The sequence below is a fragment of the Lontra canadensis genome, unplaced genomic scaffold, assembly GCF_010015895.1.
Source record: "Lontra canadensis isolate GAN:19392208 unplaced genomic scaffold, GSC_riverotter_1.0 scaffold86, whole genome shotgun sequence".
In the NCBI taxonomy this organism is placed as follows: Eukaryota; Metazoa; Chordata; class Mammalia; order Carnivora; family Mustelidae; genus Lontra; species Lontra canadensis.
The window spans coordinates 3,935,173-3,956,598 of NW_022631080.1; the positions used below are offsets into that span (position 1 = coordinate 3,935,173).

The window sequence follows — 21,426 nt, forward strand, 5'->3', positions numbered from 1 at the left end:
TGGTAATTTGAGCTTGAATCATATAAAATTGCTGATATTTGATCATTTTTATCTATAAAAATGATCATTTCATTTGGATCAACCTAATAGTAAGAGTTATACATTTATTGAATCTTGTCATATAAGTACTTTGTTATGTTCCACATGTTGTAGTAGATTACAATGATAGCATCAATGTTTTACCCCTCTCGGTATATGTGCCCTTTGCAAAAATATATTTTCAGTGTCCTCCCATCACTAGTTGGCTGACCTACCCTGGGCTTAACAACTTGACTTATTTTTGTCAATGGAACATTAGCATGGGTGAGATCGTGCAGAGGTTTGAAAAGAACTTTAGAAATGGGGCTTGCCCTATTATGCTACGGGAATCTGTCCAGGACAGACTGCTAGAGAATAAGACACATCTAGACAGAGTTAAGGACATCCAGTCATTCCAGCCTAGGCCATTCTAGATCAACTGACATTCAGCCAACTCCTAGACCTGTTCAGGAAACCAGGTATGATTAGTATAGCCAACCTCCAACTATAAACTTTTAGTCGTATACCCTAGAGGATTTATATTAGTACTCATATTATTGTGGCAATAACTAACAAATATAAATGATTCTCTTATCTCATGCACACAACAAATCTATAGGCTCTATTATCATCCTCTCCGGACAAAAGAAGACACTGTGACCCGGAGAAAAGTTCAATGAACTGCCCTGGGTCATATTAAGAGACAATAAATGACAGAGGAAAGGTTTGAAATTATGAAGCCAGGCTTCAGAGGCCATATCCTAACTAGTATACTGAATGGCTTTGTTCTTGTGAAGATGAAATGAGATTATTTTTTTGAAAGTGCTTTGTCAATGTTAAAGCACACTAAAAATATAAGTCATTATTATGAAGCTGCAACTCTTTTTCAAAGATGCTGTAAAATTCCAACTAAGTTTTTTCTTTGTCTCATAAAAAAAGAAACCCCAGGCAAGCACTAGATGATTTAAAATGCGCTGTTCTTTGATATGCCAGTTACATAGGGAAAACTGATAAATGGTGAAATTTAGTATGCCACCTTCCTTCCGAATCGGTGATAGACCGCTGCTATTTGCTTGGCAACTACCAAGTAAACAGAAAAATAAAGCCATGGTTTTCTTGGCAAGTGTCATTAAAAATAGATTAAGTTTACAGTAAATGTAATCTGTAGCATAGATCATACAGACAAAAAAACCTGAAGGGGAAATGAAGGCATTAATAAGATATTTCTTAATTTTATGAAGCGTTACACACATCAGACCACTGAACCAAAATAACCTAGGGAAATAGCAACGAAACAGGCGTTTATTCCTCAGCTTCGAGGAGTCATGCAAATACAAATGGTGCAAAACAAGAAGCTGATTATGCCTAGAAATTGGAATAAACATAAAAAAGAAAAGTCTGGAGATGCTAATAGGCATTAAGTTTATGAGGTGTGACTTTATTTACATGGAATATTCTCTATGGGCATGAATTTTTTTTTAATTCCATTTGACTTTTCATTTATATATATATCAAACATCTCCCCCCCAAAATTTATTATTTTCTTAAAAAAAAAAAAACTAGAATGCTACACTGGGTGAAATGAATAGTGGGGAGAACTGAAGAGAAATAGGACTCTCTGTGGAAGGGTGTGCCTAAGCTAAGCAAGGTATGACCAGAAGTGGGACTTTTTGATTTGGGAGGCTTTTGTCTGCAGGAGTCCTTTTTTTTTTTTTTAAATAAAACACAGAACTGACACTTTGAAAAAGAGAGAAAGAAAAAGTGAACTTAGAACAAAAGGGAAGAAAAAACGGAACCTAAAAAATAAAACACATGAAATAGAACAGGGAAAGAGAGTTCTGCAGAAAGCATAACTAAGACTTAAATGATTTATACAAAACCTGTTGTTTCATCAGTGTCTCCAAAAGATCCTAGCATTGATTTCACTGTTTCCTATTTAAACATTTGTTTCTCCTCTGATAATTGTCACCTAATTGTCTCTGTCCTCTGAAATAGGAAAGAGGAAGAATGCTCAGAAGAGCTTTGCTCTTGAGTGTCTTTCTCTAGTATTCAGCTTTGAACACAAACTATTCAGTCATTCCTTCATTCAACTTATTCATTAAGTAACAATCATCTACTGAGAGAAATGATAACTTTTCCTTAGGGCCTGGGCATATACAAGCTCTGCTTTGAGAAAACTGACCCTGCTTAGTGCAGATTTGGATACCAATTTTTTTACTGACCATAACACCTTCATAGCTTCCTGCCATCTTTTTTTTTAAGGTTTTATTTATTTATTTATTTGACAGAGATCACAAGTAGGCAGAGAGGCAGGCAGAGAGAGAGGGAGAGGGAAGCAGACTCCCTGCTGAGCGGAGAGCCCAATGTGGGATTCCATCCCAGGACCCTGGGATCATGACCTGAGCTGAAGGCAGCGGCTTAACCCACTGAGCCACCCAGGCACCCCCCGCCAACTTTTTCATGTGAAATTCTGTGACACTTAGTCTCCTTGTATTGTGCTTGACCAGATGAAGTAGCTCTGTATCATTCCTGCTGAATTTTACCTTATTGTCATTGTTTCGCTGTCTGAGCCTGTCAGTAGTTTTCAATCCTGACAGTTTAATCCTACAATGTTATATGCAAATTTGTATTTATTCTTAAAAGTCATTGAAAAAATTTTCCACAGGCCAGATGACTACAAACAAACAAACAAACAAACAAAAACCTGAAAAAATTGGCACTTTATTGCATGGCTGATGGGCATACAAATTGATACTACTGCTTTCAAAAACTGCTTGGAAATACTTATTAACTTGAACTTGTGAATTCCCCCAAGAACCCATCAATTATATTCCAAATTATAAATATACAGCAGAAGTGTGTGTAAGCTTATCAAGGGATCTATACAAGAATAATCATACCATCAATATTTGTAGTAGTCCAAAGTGAGAGCAAACTATATGTCCAACCACAGTAGAAAGGATAAATAAATTGTGGCATCTTCATATAATGGAATACTAAAGAGCAGTGAGGTGGACAAACTACAATTTACACACAACAATATGGATAAATCTCAAGGGCGTAATGTTGAACAAACTAAGACAGAAACAAAACAACTACTGCATGAGTCCGTTTTCCCGGGTTCAGAAACCAGACTAAATAAAACTGTAATATATAAGGATGAATAGTTACATGGTCAAGCTATTTTTTTTTTTTTTTTGGAAAAGGAAACAAGGAGATGACTCTCTAGAGTGGGGGAAATGGGGAGGACTGTGATGAGAGAAGCATGACAATTTCAGTTTTTTGATCTTGGTTATGCTTCTATGGATGTTCACTCCATGATAAATTACTGAGCTCCACATATGAATTTGTACACTTTCGTGTGTATTTTATTTCACAATAAAAAAAGATTTAAAAACAAACAATATTAATTAAAACATCTCATATGGAAGCACCCCTACATGATTATCTTCTGGTTTATCTGTATTCCATTAGCCTAAGCTGCCATTAAGCACCACGTGTTTTAAATGTTTGCTTTTATAGAGAACAAATCTCTCAAATGAACTACTTAAATTCTTATCTAATATTTTCACCATTATTATTTTGTGAATAAGTGACATAGTAGCCTGGGATTGCTATGCTGGAAACGTATCTCGGAAGATGAATAGATAAGTCTCCTAAAATTAAAGACACTGAAAAATAATAACTAAGACATATGATAACTCTTCTTAAATCTCAGATATTTTAATCATAAATGAGAGCTAATTCTGAGGTGAAAGTCTTTTAATCACTTACAAATAAGTAATAACCATATTTCATTAATCCTAAAACATATTTTATTGCACCTGTGAAATCAGAGTGTCTCTTATAATCAAGTGCACCCTCAATCTTTGTCAGCTTAGGTCAAAGTTAAGGACTTCCAGAGAGAATTTTCATTTGCTTTTGCCAGCCAACTTCAGGCACAATCCATCTGAGACCATTTTAAATTAAATTCTCTGCTTGAGGTTTCTTGGACCATACTAAAAGTGTGAATTTAGACCTCAAACCTGCATGAGTACTGACTAGTCGTTCAAATTTGCCACCCAGTGTTGAGGTTGTAATACTAAGTTTCCCTTGCCGGTCCTTTCTCTGTAGCCACTCTATCGAGTTGCTTAGTTTTATACTGAAGCTCTAGCCTTTGGTTAGACCCAGTTTTAATCAGAGGACTCCTGTTAGACCATTCCTCCACACAATCTTGGTTTTTCCTTTCTTATTGGTACATAAGGTCTTAACAACCAGTGGTATCTTAGATTTTACAAGATACAAGTCATAGGTAGAGATTTCCCAAAAGAAAATATTAAGCCTACAACTGGACAGGAAAACCCAGACTGACTCTTACATATATCATTTTGTTTAACCATGTATTAATTTTGGTCAAAATATTGCTATATACTCTATATTGTTAAAGTATCAGGTTGTAATAAAATCAGTGGACTTACTTTGAGAACTGCAAGTATTCCATAATTTGAGGCAAAATTATTGTTTCTGTGTGCAATGCTTGTGTTGCCCCCTTGAATTAGAAGACCTATGAAGTCTCAGATTATACATTTAGAAATGTCCCTTGATCTTGTACAACATTGGGCCCATATTAAAGTCACAATAGAACTTAGTGAGTATTTGGAGGACTAAAAAACAAACATGCAGGTTGCACCAAAGAAAACTTCTGGAAATAGGGTCATCCATGTGTGTGGGCACCCAAATGCAAAGGAAAGGTCAACATCTGGGCACAGAAGCAAAAAGCGCTTCTTGGTTCGTCTTCGTTATGAAAATATTTTGGCCTTGACAGGATCAGATATTATGGAAGAGTGCTTGAGAGGATATTGGGAATCCTATCTACAATGCTTGCTCCAACAGATTCAATTCACAGCCTTAGCAGGTAATAAAAGAAGCCTCTGGACCATGTAAGGGATTGCCCAGGCATAGCTAGGTGTACTGAACATTTTATGTATTAATGTCAATCTCAAATAAATCACTTTTCTGGTCTGCTGTGGGAGGGAAGGATATTTCTGTCAGTAAGTGAATGGAGGATTACTGACTTGCTGACCTTTCCTGACTGTGATAAAAGATGACTTCTTTCCTTTCAGCAGTACTTTAAAAATGGAAATTGCTCTTTTAAATGTAGGATGTGAGAATGAAGGAGGGAGCCCACTATTATTCCATAAATAGATGGTGGCAGAGGGCACCCCTTGGGAAAGGGGGAAATTCTCATTAGGGCTATTTTTCTGAGAGTTGTCACTATGCATGTGTTTGCATTTAAAGACTGGAGAAAGGAGGAAGCAATTCCTGACCTGATGTATTTTTAAGACTCTATTCTTATTCCTGAAGCATTTAAATATAGTGTGTAAAATACAGCACTCCTAAATGCCTTGTACTGTGATTGTTATGTGGATTCTTATGTCATTTTCCTGATGAAGGAGTCAGGATTGCAAAATTGTTTTGCCTCACATTATTAGATCCAAATAAGAATGGAAAATACCAAGGCATGTATTTTCCCTTGACCGAGGAAATGGGACAGTTGCTGGTATTTCAAAACACAAATGGCCTTTGCTGCACAGGCCAGGGAAAAAAGAATGTGCTAAAGGATTGGACTTTTTGTTAGATGTGTTCAAGGATCTTTTGAAGGCCTGAGAAATGTAAATGAATGAAAAAAATGATGATGTAAGATATTTAGTGATATCAGATACTGAAACAACTAAAATGGGCCAGAGAAAGTCCCACCATATCCCTGAAGCCTTCTATCACTTAAGTCTTAAGGGGCCCTTTTCCCAATAATACTAATTGTCATAGCCACTCTTTGTCTAATGTTGTGTGTACATGTGGCTTCTCTGGACAATCTGAAGATACTGTTCACAGAATGAAGGGATCATATATTATACCAGCAGTAGTGAATCAGTTGGTCTTAAGGGCACGAGGCCATCAGCTGTCATCCAGAGTCACAGAATAAATGTCCATCAAAGCTAAAATTCACATCAATCAATAGAACTTTATTTTGAAATTAAATAGAAAAAAAACAATAAAACAAAAAAACCTCTCAAAATGGATCACTTAGTCCCTGGATGAAAGCTGTGGAGATGACAGATAATTTGACTGCCTATAATACTTTGCACCAAGAACTAAAAATTTCATCCTATTATGTCATGTAAACACCTAAATATTGTTGGTCTGATGTTCTTTCTTTTAAGAACAATCCTCCTCTTGAAGTTGTTAGTATCTATATCATAGATTAAGTCTTTGACCTTGGGTTTAGTTGTCTGTGCTTGTATATAACTACTTTGTCATGTGTTGGAGCCACTATGTAGCCAAAGGATGATTTAAGAATAATTGTAACCATCAGATTGACTTGCTTAAGGAGCCATGCAGATCAAATCTCCCGAGAAGTTGGATGAGTAGACTCTTTTACTATATGCTGTTAACTGGGTTTGCTCCAAAATGCTTGATTCTACTTGGGCTTGATGCACCTGAGCCCAAAGCAGCAGTGGAGTAAAGGTAATGGAAACTTTAGTTGATAATATTGTGTATGTGAGGGGTGCCTGGGTGGCTCATTTGGTTGAGTGTCTGCCTTCAGCTCAGGTCATGATCTCCAGGTCTTGGGATCAAGCCCCTCATTGGGCTCTCTGCAGAGCAGGGAATTTGCTTCTCTCTCCCTCTCTGTTTCCCTCTGCCCTTCCCCCCTGCTCATTCTCTCTCTCTCTCCCTCAAGTAGATAAATAAAATATTAAAAAAATATATTGTGTGTGTGAGATATTAGTCTGAAATCCTCAAAATAAGCCATAAATTCAAAGAAATAGGCAAAGTCAGAAAGACTGGCATTCTTGGAGAACACATGAGAATGGTGCTCTCTGGGGTTGTGCAGCACAACAACTCTTAGGGGCTAATGTAGATTGCCAGTGCATTCTAGATATAGGACGGGGGAGAAATTACCGTAAGTGGCTTCCGAGATTCCAGGGCAGCTTTTCTGCCATCTGATAATTATTGATCTTTCCTCCTTAGCATATGACTTTGATCCTGGAAAATATATATACAGAGAAGGGGGAATTTATATTAAAATCTTTTCACTGAGCTATATTATACTGTGAATGAGGCATTGTAATGTGAATAAGACAAGTGGGAGTAAATTTTGACAGGGAAATGGAGTGTTGGGCACTCTGGGTTGGGATGGGAAGTGTGCCAAGAAATCTTCCCAGTTCTCTTAGCACAACCTACATATTGAACCCTCTAATGAAGGGTGCTTTGTCTAACAGAAGTTCTGTTAGTTCCAAATAAAACTGGTTTAATCAAAACAGGAAATTATTGGAAGGACATGGGAGTATTTCATGGAACACAGGCAGCTTGACTTTACTAGGAACTGATACTCTTTCCCACTCTCTGGGTCTTACATGGTCCTTCTTGTCTGCTTCTTTCTGCGTATCTATTTCATTCCTTTATTCTCTGCAGTTTTTCTTTGCATCCCTGCACACATACCCCAAAACCCCATGGTTTATGCATTTTATTACTAGCTACATGCAGAGACCAATTCCAAATTAATGGGCAAGAGAAACAGAGGAGGCTAGCTTAAGGCAGGAACCGTCTCTGCAGTAATTACCTCTGACCAGGGGTGCAGGGTCATGTGGTGTAAATATGGCCGCCTGCCAAGTCCTCCACTGTTCTCAGAAAAATCATTATGGGTGGAGCACACACTCCAAAGCTAATCAATTACAACAACCTGTCCGGTTTCTGCTTTCATACCTTCACAGTCTTATACCACATAGTTATGACTAAATGGTAAGACTTGGAAGATCTAGCTGTTTGATCTCCTTTTCCTATAGATGTTTTTCCTCAATCCTTACTCTAACTGTAACTTTCTATTTCTATTAAGTTGTAAATCTAAAAACGTTCCAGTTCCAAAATAGATAATATGAAAACCATTCTAAGCATATAAATGCATGAAATTTTTACATATTTATACTAATAAATCAAAACCAGCCTTAGTTTAGGAAAATAGCATGTTACATGTGTTTTCCCTGTCCAAATGGCACAATAGTCAAAGAAACCTAACTGAAGCCAAACTGTGCTTTTGGTTTGAATGGGCATGAGAAGTCTTAGTGTTTGCTTCAACTTCTAGAACATTTCTAATTCAAAAATGTTATCCAATCATTGGCAGTAGGAGGTTGGATCCTGGTGTGTAGGATCATACTTGAACTTGCTAAAGCTCAAAGGCCTGGCCAAATTATGTACTAATGTTTATTGACTTTTGATACAGATAGGAAAAAAATAATTTTATACAGGCCTGAAGAAATGGGAGAAAGTAATTCAAAGTATTCCATGTCTTGAAAATTGGCTAGAAAGATGTTCTAAATATTGAGGCTTGCACAGAAATACCCTGAGAATAGACTTTTCCAAAATTCTGCTTCATTGAGCAGCATTTAAAAATATCAAGGTCTTCAGAAAATATAACTGAAAATTTTATATGAAACATTACACCTCCATAAGGATTTCTATATTATGTCAAATTTATGCCAAAATTTTTCCAACAGCGAACAGCATTCAGAGGGTGGAGTTGAATGAGAAGCATAATTTTCATTATCTTAAGTGTTAAATGTTTTATTATTTAGGGACGCAAAATTTTCCTCCTCAAATGTGTCTTTTGGCCTGTGGATTACTTTAGGCTGATTGTTTTTAAGAAACAATCGACTCAAGGAGTTTTTCTTTTTTGCTTCTTCCATAACTGCTTGAAAGGATTTAGACAGAGGATCTGCTCCCAGAGAGAGCTATCACCACAGATAACTATAGTATAATATGAACTAGGTGCGATAGACAGGGAGGAACCCTAGCTAGTCCTGTTCGAGCCAAGTCCTCTATGGCCTATTGTTTCTGGAAGACTCAGCAAATACTGTTTACCAAACATTGACTTTTTCATCTTCCCGTGAATTGCCTTTCTTCCCTTTGTAGCCCCAGACCCCTACCTGCTTATTAGTGAAATGCCTGACTGCCTGTGGGCCTCATAATCTTATAGAGTCCCCATATGTACATAATTAAATTTGATTTTCTCCTGTTTAGCTGTCTCATAGCAATTTAAGACTAGCAAAAAAAAAAAAAAAACTTGAATGGTAGAGGAAAATTTTTCCTTTCCAATGATTACAATTTCTCATTTTGCTTCTTTCGGACACATCACTATACAAATAAGTAACACGATCATAATAGCTAGATAATGTTTAAGAAGTATCACCTAAATGTTAGAAATTGGAAAACTGTTCTTGATGTTAGGAGTTGCTACATTCCCACTGAAGAGTGATATGGCCACAAAAGTCTCCAAAAACACTTTGACAGAGAAGTTTGTGTGTGGGAGAGGTTCTCAAGCATGAGAGCATTGTCTTTTCAGTTAATACATGGTATCAATGAGTTAGCACAAGGTATCTGTTAACACAAGCATCTCCTCCATTTATCCCTTAGCAATGTAATCCCTCATTCATAGTGAGCTCAAGTCTGTTCAGACTTAAAACAATTTCTTTAAACTTTTCCTGTGAACCATATTTTTATTTAAAAACGGTTGTTTGTTTCTTATTTTACCTTTATAATGATAAATTCAAAGCTGCCAAGGGGCAGTCTTCAGTACCACTATCCCATATATGTAATGTATAATTATCTACTACATACGATTAGTATATATGGCTATTAATGTGTGTGTGTGTGTGTGTGTGTGTGTGTGTGTGTGTGTATATATATATATATATATTTAGGTACTATTTTCTTCATTAATTCTGGTCACATGCAGAAATTGAAGTATTCAAGGTTTTTGCTGGTTTGATGACATGATTTTCCAGCACTTGTTCCAAGTTTCCTTTATAATCATTATTCCTATGAAGTCATTCAACTTGGAAATAATTGCTTGCCAAAACTGAGTTTCTCTGGTGAACCACTCAACACAGCTTTAGTTTTATAAAGAACACCATTCTTTGTGTGCTGTTAATCTTGGCTTCGAAACACCACATATTATTCTTCCCTCTTGAACAGTTCAGCTCCTGTTCTCTTAGTTATACTTTGGAACTATTAGACTTACTGCTGGAATATAAATGTGTGAGTCACCCAGCTGGTGACTCTTCTAAACGGATTTTCTAATTATAGATATATGGACTCTCTGCTCATAGCAACACGTAGTTGTTAAAAAAATCTGAGGACTTCCCAAACAGTCTGAAGACCTGTCTCACATAAGAAAAACTGTTGGCATTTTATTAGATGGTGTTTTGTTACTTCGTCTGATCTTAACTTTGGCATTAAGTAGCTATGATGCCACAGTCCAATAGTTGTCATAAAAGTTAAATTATTCAAGTAAATTAGTGCTTCTAGTGAAAATACTAAGCACATAATTCTAAATTTTTATTTGCTCTTTTAATCCCACCTAAGGTTCTGCTTCTGGAAAGCTATTAATAGAAGGCCATGAGAATTCGATAAATTCAGAAATTCAGGCATTCGGTGGATTATTCTACAGAATAGAAAATGACTTCACTACCAATTTACTTTCTAACCCAAATGACTTAAATGGTATGCTGTATTGACATAGGATGGACCTGGCTTAATAAAAGAAACTGCTAACAGGCTATTCGGCCATCATGGCAGAGCAAATTGAAAACGCTTTCCTGTTTCGTGTTCACAATGAAATCTCTGAAGGCAAAGGATTTTCCCTTGTCAAATCAGAGCAAAGTTATGTCTCCATGTCCTTTGTATTCAGAGAAAGTGGGTCATGGATAATTCCCAGGCAGGACATGTTTGTAAAAGTGTTTTGCCCATGAGAATTCTACATACAAATAAAAGTTACTTTATCTTGAAAATGTAATACATCATATGAATGATGTTACTCCATCAAATTAGACTATAAAGCCGTTGAAAGGAAAAGTGATAGAAAATATTAGAACATATGGCTGTCAAATATGCATACTTTTGAAAGTTTGAGATTAAATATAGCATAGGCTTGCAGATGATTTACAGTATTTTTTGGCAGAAAAGAGTTCTGTGAACCTTTCAAAATTTAAGGGTTCATAAGAGACATGAAAGGATATCCTAACAAAAATATGTACTTTTTGTTCAAACTGATTTTAACAATACAAGAAAATTTATTCAATTACATGTGGTTCTATTTAGGTTTTCAAGAAAAATTTCTGGCAACCATACAAGTGGATTTTATTGCCTCATTTAAATTTCCTTCCAAGTCTGGGGATAAAAATATATGTTTAAAAAAAATAAAATTTATTTAAAAAAAAATTTCCTTCCAAGTATACCCACCATTTATATACACAAACGTGATGCAAAATTTCAATTTTATGGATTTGTTCATATGCACATGCATGTGTGCATGGCAAATGGAGTGTACTTCTCTAATTAAAAATAAGAAAATAATGCAGGAGAGGCTGTTTTAACCTACCTTGCAAACACTGAAAACTAAACAAAATCCAAAACAGAATATCGAGCCTTTTGCTACTCCTGTTTCTAATTGTGTCATTAAAGTATGAAAATCAATAGCTTGCCCTGTATCTCTTTCCTGTGCATTTCAAAAGAAAGCTTTAAAGAGACATTTAACATAAAAAGTTTTACATAGGGGCACTTGGGTGGCTCAGTGGGTTAAGCCGCTGCCTTCGGCTCAGGTCATGATCTCAGACTCCTGGGATCGAGCCCTGCATCCAGCTCTCTGCTCAGCAGGGAGCCTGCTTCCTCCTCTCTCTCTGCCTGCTTGTGATCTCTCTCTGTCAAATAAATAAAATCTAAAAAAAAAGAAAGAAGATTTACATAAAATGAGCCATGTTATGGCAGGTTCTGTTTTCTAAGTATATATTATAAAGGAGAACATCAACTTGCAGACGTGTAATTTGGGAACCTGTTAATGGGTCTACACAGCACAGAAGGCACAAGTCAAACCACATCAGTGAAACCACTTTTATTTTTATTTTTTCCACATAGATAACTTCAGGTCAGCTACAAAAATCATGAAATGAAGAACCCATCGCGAAACTGCAAACTCAAAACCACTGGAGTGATAAACAGGATTCCCACAGAGGACTGTTAGAAAAAATAACCAGAATACCATGGATTCATATTTAAGTAGTAAACATGTCATATATTTAAAAATAATAAATATAGAACAGCAGTAGAGAAACTATAGCATAAACAGCATGAAGTATAATTTTATTTTTTAAGACAGATGAAATTTCTAGGCACAGTTTTAGGCATTAAAGAGGACACAGAGGCATAGGTTAGTGTGCGCTGCTCTGTACAAAAATACAGTCTGAATAAATTACATTGCTAGCCATACAATTAGACGTCACTTACCAGTCAGCTCATTGCATGTTTAATAATATACAGGTACATGCTAATCCATATATATCATTTATATTTCAAACACATAGGTCTCTCTATATTTGTCTTTAAAATTTACATGTTGAACTTACAAAAAGCTAAATAGTTGTGCAAGAAATCCAAATAACTAGCCCTGCTGAGTACTTTATGCTCTATGTGTGTATGTACGTGTATATATCTCTTTAAGATAAACAATGGATTTATAGCCAACAGTTTTGCTTGTAAGAAACCATCAAGCAAACCTAAAGCTGCAAAGACATAATGTAGGTGAAAATTCACATGTGTTCATTCTGATAGATGAAACAGTATTTTGGATGAGCAACAACTTTCATGTTGTACTGAGCTTGTTAGTCATGAAATACTTTCAAATATTAGTGATGGTAGAAATATAACATAGGGCTCTTCACTGGGAAGGGGAGAAAAGTTATATAAGAAATCTACTTTTCAGTGTACTGCAAACATGTGTGCCTTAGCCTATAACATATTCTGTCATTTTCCAGCCTGTCATATTGACAGAGAATGAAAAAACTTGATAAGACTCGAGATGTGATATTGGTCTAACAGCACACTGCATCCTCTACTAGGACTAAGAAAAGTGCCTCATTGATGTCAGCACCAAAGTACTGTTCTTCCATTATTCAGGAATAAGGAGACTCTCTCACAATAGAGAGTGTTTAGTAGCCGAAATCCCTATCCAAGAAATATCGTATTTCTCATGCTGCTCTGACAATATGCAATTAACTGCAAGACAGTCTGGCCCAGATTTTACTAGTTTTTAAGAAAATTGCTTCAGAAGATTCTATAATACTAATACCTTTCCGGAAAACTTCCACCCAGTTTCTAGTTTCTTATGATTCTATGGAGAATCATATACTTTTACAAAGATTTCTCTCTAGGATGCATTTAATTACTTTTGTCTGTCATTGCTAAAGTAAGATTAAGCCTGGTTCTTTATATTTACTTTGTGATTCTATAGAAAAGTCACAAGATAGGAGGGTTTTTTTTTTAAGTGTTTGAATAATAAAATAGATTTTTCCCCCCTGTTGTTTTGGCAACAGTTCTTAAGACAAGCTGAAAGCAGAACTCGGCTCTGGGAGGTAAAGCAAATTATTAAATACTATTGATGTGGTCCTGCTCTTAACGGATTTTGCAATACAATAGAACATAAGTGGGTTTTAAATGATTTTTCCAATGCTTCTTTCTGCAAAAGGGCCAAAATCAGGACATACTGTTTTAGTGTCTTTGTTAACAAAAATAACTATCTATAACTTTTATATTAGAACTGTATTATTTGATATAAAAATATGTTTATAATTAAACTATCCAAATTTGTATATTAAACAGGATTAATGCAAGTTTGCAGTATGAGATTAGCTGCAAACTTTTTCCCTATCATTAATATTTCCTTCCATTTGAACAGCCAACAAATGATTCCCTTAACATAAATCCATCATAAATGTGTGCACAAATCAGTTAGCCCATTAGTTAACTTCAGAGGACCAGGTGATAACCAGATGAATTCTACTCCTCTACTGAGACATTTAAACATTTCTATAAATCTATTGCTATTATTTTATTTTTTAATAAAGACGTTTAAAGTACTTGAAAAAAAAGCAGCCTTCTATTTTACTGAATTTTTAACAAAATGATCATTCTAATTGCTATTCTCTTTTGAACTACAGTGCTTACAGAAGAATCATGAATTTTCAGATTAACACCATTTCAATTTTTCTTCTTAAACAATTCTATTAAAACTTTCCAGTGAAACAGTAGAGAACATAGAGCAAAAGTTTTAAGGTATATGTACTTTTGTACAGTAACTAAGTGTGAATACCAATCTAAGCCTCTTAACGTGTACAAGGTTAGTGTTCAAATCACTTCACTAGAGCAAATATTACTTTTATGTGTAATAGGCAAATGCATGTATAGGGTTAGGGAACAACTTATTACCATTTATACTAATGGTTCACCTTCTATAAAAATACTTAAGCTTGTTACATATGCACAATTATTTGCGGTAATGTTTGGTAAATGATTTAAAGGGTACTTAGGACAAAAGCAACTCATGCATATTTCTTTCTAGTTGCCCCAGGGAAAGTAGAGACTCTCAATTTTCCTCATTCTAGATATGGCTGAGGCACAACTGCTAACCACATAATGAAAAGCACATGTCTCCAAGACTTGACTCCCTTCCCGGGGAGAAGCTGATTGCCAAAGCATTGCCTCCCATTAAAAAAAAAGAGTATTCTTGAAGGTGGAATATGTACCCTGAACCGATTACATTCAGAACTTCCATTAGGTGCTAAAGGGCAGTTCACTTTTCAAAAGCTCACTCAAACAAATAACCAATGGCCAATCTAGTCATTGGGTGGGATAAGCAGGAGACAAGGACTCTAACAGTGGAATCCTTGTTAGAGCAAAGGAACTTCTAAATGTTGCTTATGCCAGCTGCTCCCCTGCAGGCAATAGGAGATTCAGGCATTTCTCATTCCAACTAGTTTCTCACAATGGTTGCTGTCATATAGACCCTTCACTTGTCAAGAAAAATGACATGAAAATATTTGAAGTTTGCAGCATTTGCCTATGTCTAATCAGCTCTCTTAATTTGTGCAGGTCCCTAAAATGGATGTAAAAGCTGGTTATGATGTTGACAGCCAAAAGGCAAAAGATATTAAATCAACTGAGCAAACTGCTTGATGCTCCACAAGTGTTTTAGAAAACAGTGAGTTAGAAAAGATACAGACATAATCCTTTTGTTGGATGGTTGGTTGTTTTTAAAATCTCAGACTGTTGTTTCTAGTAGTAGTCTTCGTAGTTCTTAGGATTCAGGCAATAAAGGATGGCACCCCCAAACGAAAATATAGTTGCACCCCAGGCCAGGCCATAACCCCAGTTGAACTCATGGTAAATTTTCAAGCTCACAGTTTCAATGAACTTGATTGGGTAAAGGACCAGGCTGCAAACCTGTAAAACAACTGAAAGAAAAGCAAACAGAAATTAGAAAAATGTTATTTGCAGGAAATAAAAGGGTACAACATATATACATACATATATATATATATATAATTCTCATATATATATATATATATAATTATATATATGAGAATTACTTTGTAATCAAATATAAAAGCCAAAAAATTTGAAGGACTGCTTGTTCTAGATGGTATACCTGAAAACATTAACATTTTTTTCTTTAACACTGTTTCACAATATAGTAAGAATTATGGTTAGTAATTAGTAACTCACAGTAATAGTACTTGATGAAATAATTAGTGCAATAATTTACAAGAGCATAGTGATTCTCACTTTACAGACATACATATATAAGCATCACTATTATGCAAGTATTACTGTAAGTTCAACTGTTCCACTATACAAAACCTGTAAATAGTTTCCCGAGAACAGTGATTCCCAAATACCCCAAACTCTTGCTATTTATTTATGCTCTTAAGGAATTGAGGAATTCAAATTCATTTGTACTGATGAAAATAGTTAAGCTGTGATTTTAAGACACACTTTTCTTGCTGTTGCTTCTCAATACCACAACTGAGCCGACGATTCTAGCAATTCTTACTGTGATGTCTTTTGCTTATATTCCTCTGATCAAAAATGATTTTTATTCCTTTCCTCTCATCCTTCAAAAGGGGCTCTAAAGAAGCCACATCGAATTATACTTTTGTATTAGATATAATAGATGACATTTATATATTCATTCTTCATCTACTTTCAAAAAAGAAAGAAATCGGACACGTGGGTGGCTCAGTTGGTTAAGCAACTGCCTTCAGCTCGGGTCATGATCCTGGAGTCCCCAGATCAAGTCCCACAATGGGCTCCCTGCTCAGCAGGGAGTCTGCTTCTCCTTCTACCCTCCCCCCTTTCATTCTCTCTCTCTCATATAAATAAATAAAATCTTTTAAAAAAAAGAATGAAATCAATGAAGGCATAGGAAGGAGCTAATGGTACTGAAAACATCAGTGAATGCTGGGTACTACCTCAAGCACAAAACTCAGCTATTCATTCTTAGCTAACTCTCACTTCTTAAGTCAGTTGTCAGTCACGGCTAAAGGGGAACTGTGATGAGTCATACATAACAAAATAAAACAAACCAATTCATCAGGAAAGGGAAGGGTTGTTGTTTTTGCTTATATATATAAAATTAAAGTGGCCCTTATCCTGTGGCTATTTCTATATGGGAGGCACTAGATTACACAAGAGATGATGGCTTCCATTCAAAATCTTCACTGCATATTGCATCAACTATTATATAATTGCTACTTCATTTAAATCAGCTTAACTAGAATTTATGGGATGTGTCTGCCTCATTCTCTACTATAGAACAGCTTCCACCCTTAAGAAACAATCTTAAAAAATCTGGGGTACCATGTACTATGGGGCAGGGATTGGCAAACAACCAAATCTGGTCTGCTGTCTGTTTTTGAAAACAAGTTTTCTTGGAACACAGCCAGGCTCATTCATTTATGTACTGTCCGCACTATAACAGCAGAGCTGAGTAGTTGCAAGAGAAACTATGCAGCTCACGAAGTCGGGAGTACTTACTCTCTGGCCCTTTATAAAAAAAAGTTTGCCAACCCCTAATACATAAAGTAAATGATGAGTCAAAATGATTATTATTTAACTCATCTTAAAAACAGTGTAAATTCCAAAAGTACAACAACAAACATGAACAATTAAAGTGACAAGAATAAAATGTGATATGGTAAAAAAAAAGATATGGTTTATTATATTTTTTTTAAAAGAGCAGTAGGGGGGGCACCTGGGTGGCTCAGTCCTTAAGCATCTGCCTTCGGCTCACATCATGATACCAGGGTCCTGGGATCGAGCCCCGCATCGGACTCCCTGCTCAGTGGGAAGCCTGCTTCTCCCTCTCCCACTCCCCCTGCTCGTGTTCCCTCTCTCACTGTGTCTCTCTCTGCCAAATAAATAAATAAAATCTTAAAAAAAAATAAAAATAAAAAGAGCAGTAGGATGGATAGTGTGTTTAATTAAACTGGAGTTTTGTGCTTTAAAGTCTATGTTCGTCTATTCTCAGTACCTATAAAAGATCCATGTTACCAATATGATTCATGTTCTCAGGAAGTCTACATTAATGGTCCTCTCTCTAGCATAACACTGATGAACTCCAGAAAATACATGAGGGTGAGATTGCACAAAATCATTCCATTCTAAAAGGTTCTGACTAGGGGTCAAGTAACATTTCTGGAGCCAGATATAAGAATTTGAAACACTTTTACCATGTAGGTCAACGCTGCGCCTACCACACTTCTGCACTATAGAGAATGGATGGAAAAATAGGTCCATATAAAATGAGAATCTCTTGGCATCCAAAATGGAAATCAGAACTTGTTTATAGTTTAAAAATCTCAGAAAATGTTTTAAGTCATTGTTAGGACAACTGACAGCTTATTATATAACCCACACTTGCTCTACTTCCAGCCAGTAAGTGCTAAATGTGTATTAAAAAAAAAAAGTCAGCTGGCTCTGTGACTTTGTGAGGGAAAGGGTGCTTTCATGTATTAAACGTCTTAAAACTAACAAGAAGTCAATTACTATCAACCATGAAGTACAGAAAAAAATTGCTAAGTTAGGAAGTTTAAAAAAAGAAAAAGGCATTTCTCCTCAGGCTTCTATACTCTGGTAACTAGTCAAAGCATGACTGATCCTACCAGTAGATGACTGAAATACAAATGTGAATTAGGAATAGTCATTCATTTACTCATTCAATAAATTCACTCATTCAATAAATGTTTGAACCAAGTGGTACAGTTTAAGGCATTGGTAACAAAAGTTGCTACCCTCACAGGGAGGCAGTCCATTGGTAACTAGGCAGAGAATATGGCAGATATTGTCAAGAAACATGAAAATACAAGAATGCCAGAAAACCAGATAGAGGGATGCAGGCTGCTCTTTCAGATCAAAAGCTGGGGAAAGCCTCTTTGCGGGGGGGGGGGGGGTCATCTGAGCACAGACCAGAACAAAGTGAGGGTGCAGGTCAACTGAGTGAGGTAAAGGGCAGAGGCAGTGCAGAACCCCTGACTCAGGAGCAGGCCAGTGGCAGCGGGCCATCAGTAAGGACACTGTAGCTGCCGTACAGAGAATGAGGCAGAGCACAGCAGGACATGAGATGGAAGAGAGAAGCAGGGGCCCATTTGGGGATGGCCCTGTGAACCATGGGTGGGGGTCTGGATTTTATTCTCAGTGTGATGGACAACTGCTAAAGGAGTTTGAGCAGAGAAGTAATAACTAATCTGAATTCTATTCTAGAAGGATTATATGGGTTCGTGTGTGAAACAGCCAGTCCCTAGGGTGAGTTGTTTACCTAGACTGCTTTTAATATTCACTTCAATGTGTTTTATTTAGCAACTATTTGGCCTCCATGGTATAGCACAATGACATAATTTCCCACTAGTGGAAAAGGGGTAATACAACTCCATTAGGCTCCTCCGGCATATTCTCCTGAACAGCTTTCTTAGAGATAAAGCTTTATTGTGTTGTAGCCAGATGAAAATTACCCCAAAATGCTTTATGCCTCTGAATTATTTTACTCTCTTTAGAATCACTGAGAGAAAAGCATGTAATAGCAAAACTGAGAAAAAAAATATATAAGCCTGCATTTGTAAATAACTTTTTCCACTTAATAAAAATACACAGAAGCAGGTAAAAATGCCTCGTTGCCTTTTATAGATGCTATGAAGGCAAAAACAAACACACAAACCAAGGCCAGAACTCAAGAAAACATCATCACACTTACATTTCTACTTTCCTACCAATCAATGAAACATAATAGGGACGGGCTTTGGATTCTCTGTGCTCTACCTCAGAGGCAACGTAAGTGAAGTCATGTAGCATTTTAGAATTTGAAGGGAGTTTGAAGTTCATTTTATACTTCTCTCCATTTTTTTGAAAAGAAGTAACGAAACTACTAACCATGAAATTGTGTGGAGAGAGGCATGACAAGAACTTAGAAGTACTGATTTTTGTCTTACATCTAGTTTTCTTTAAGGGGCTATTTTTCAGCGCTTTCAATGCTGAAACATTGAAAACATTCAATACTGAAATATTCAATACTTTAATTTAAGGGGATATTTCAACAAACACTTATTGGATGTTGACTGTGTGGCAGGTGAAAGGGATCAGACAGACAGGACATGGCTCTTGGCTGGTCAGATTTCATACTCTATGGTGAAAACAGACACATAGATAATTACAAATGAATGTGTTCAACAGTAAGAGCAGAGGCATGTTCACTGACCCATTAACTACATATTTCCTGAACTCTAACGATATCCCAAACACCATTTCTGCCTGGATAAAGAAGGGAGGGCTTCCAAGAGGAAGCACCGTTGGAACTGATTCTTGAAGGATGGACAGGACTTGATCAGAAGATAGAAACAAAAAGACCTCTGGTAAAAAAACAGCAGACTGTATAGAGCTTAGCAGTATAAGAGGGTGTGCCTGTAGAAAATTCACGAGGTTGGAATAAAGGGTGCATTCCCATGGAAAGGTTTGGTTCAGACTATAAAAGGCTTAGTGTGTCATAAAAATAAGAGACTGGTTTCTACAGGGAGACATCTCAGAGGTTATTTGAATTGTAGATGCTATTCATGCCCTACCCGTATGCTCTCATCTTCGTCACTCCAGTACATGTTAGCCTGACTTCCAACTGTCAGCAGCACCTGCACTTCTTTGCCTGACTTTTCTTCTGGCCATGAAAGCTACTTTGCCTGACTGCGGGGCAAGTCTGTTGCTCTGGGAAAGTAACACTGCTGGCTCCCTTGCATCACCTCAGCCCTTACCAATGACTCTCAGAATCTGGTTTCTAAACACCCCAGTTCTCTAGTCCTTCCAATGAAATAACTGAGCTGTATGTTGTAAACCAGTTTCCAGAATTTTTCCACGAAGTTTAAGCTTCCCTGCTTTTGCCTCCCAGACTAAGTACTTGAACTTGTTTCCTTGTCTTAAATTCTTCCTCTGGGGAAACCAACAGGACAAGTGACAACACCAGCTGTGTATTTGAGAACTGTACCTCATGTGTTTGTGTGCAAGACAGACTGTAAGCGGGAAGGAGACTAGAGATGGGAGGCCCCTAGGAGGCTAGTCAATGCATGGATACCTGTACGCAGTGATGACTGAGCTGACACCAGCGGGAAAGAAAGGGAAAGAAGCTGAAGAAAAGGCGGTAAAAGAAAAACTCAGTAACTGGATTCTAAGAGAGGGAAAGGAAGGAATCACATAGATAGTTTAAGTCAGATATTATTGAAAAATAAAGTAGGGGAATTTCTAATCTGGAAATGGAGATGTTTCACTTGAAGAGTTATGCCCTCAACTAAGTCAGTAATGGTGGTTCATGAAAAGAAACTACGGACTTAGGAGATTAATTTAGAGACAGAACTGATAGGACTTACCAGGCAAGTCTCTAAATACAGAATATTTACAAAAAGAAAATGGTAATTTGGAGAATGAAAACATTTTCCCATGAAGGGTTAATATGAAGTGATCTTCTTTTCCTTCTTATTCTTTTTTTAAAAGATTTTACTTATGTATTTGAGAGAGAGAGAGTGAGTGCGTGCACAGGCAGAGGGCAGAGCTAGAGGGAGAGAGAGAGAGAAGGAGACTCCCCGCTGAGTATCAGAGCCAGGGCTCAATTCCAGGATCCTGAAATCATGACCTGAGCCGAAGGCAGGTGCTTAACCGACTGAGCCACCCAGGCACCCACTTATTTTCCTTTTTAAATTTAATCCGTAACTACCGAGAATCATACTACATATGAAATTAATTACTGGCATTTATACTATAAATTGTTCTAACCAAAGGGTAGTTCAATACTGATAAAGATCTGTGAATAGAATACCTTTTTAGTTTGAAATCGAAGCTGAACATTGGTTTTTCTGCCAAAATCTAGAACCAAAATACCTCCAGGCACCTCATTGTATAACAGGATGGTGTGTAGGGCTACAAAACGCAAGTCTCTAATCAGAGACAGCTCAGAGGTAGAAAGCAGTTGCAGGACCATGGGGGAAAAAAATCACCATTCTGTACAAACATTCA

The 21,426-nt window shown here is 36.7% G+C and overlaps 1 protein-coding gene across 1 annotated transcript in view; it reads right to left on the reverse strand.

The window, feature by feature from the left end:
- Positions 1-11,926: 11,926 nt before the first annotated feature.
- The window catches only part of TMEM47 (transmembrane protein 47), a 29,724-nt gene continuing 20,224 nt past the window's right edge, over positions 11,927-21,426 (reverse strand). The window contains exon 3 of the mRNA XM_032883133.1: positions 11,927-15,335. Within this exon, the coding sequence (XP_032739024.1) occupies positions 15,157-15,335 (179 nt within the window). The 3' untranslated portion in view covers positions 11,927-15,156. The remainder of the gene's footprint in view (positions 15,336-21,426) is intronic.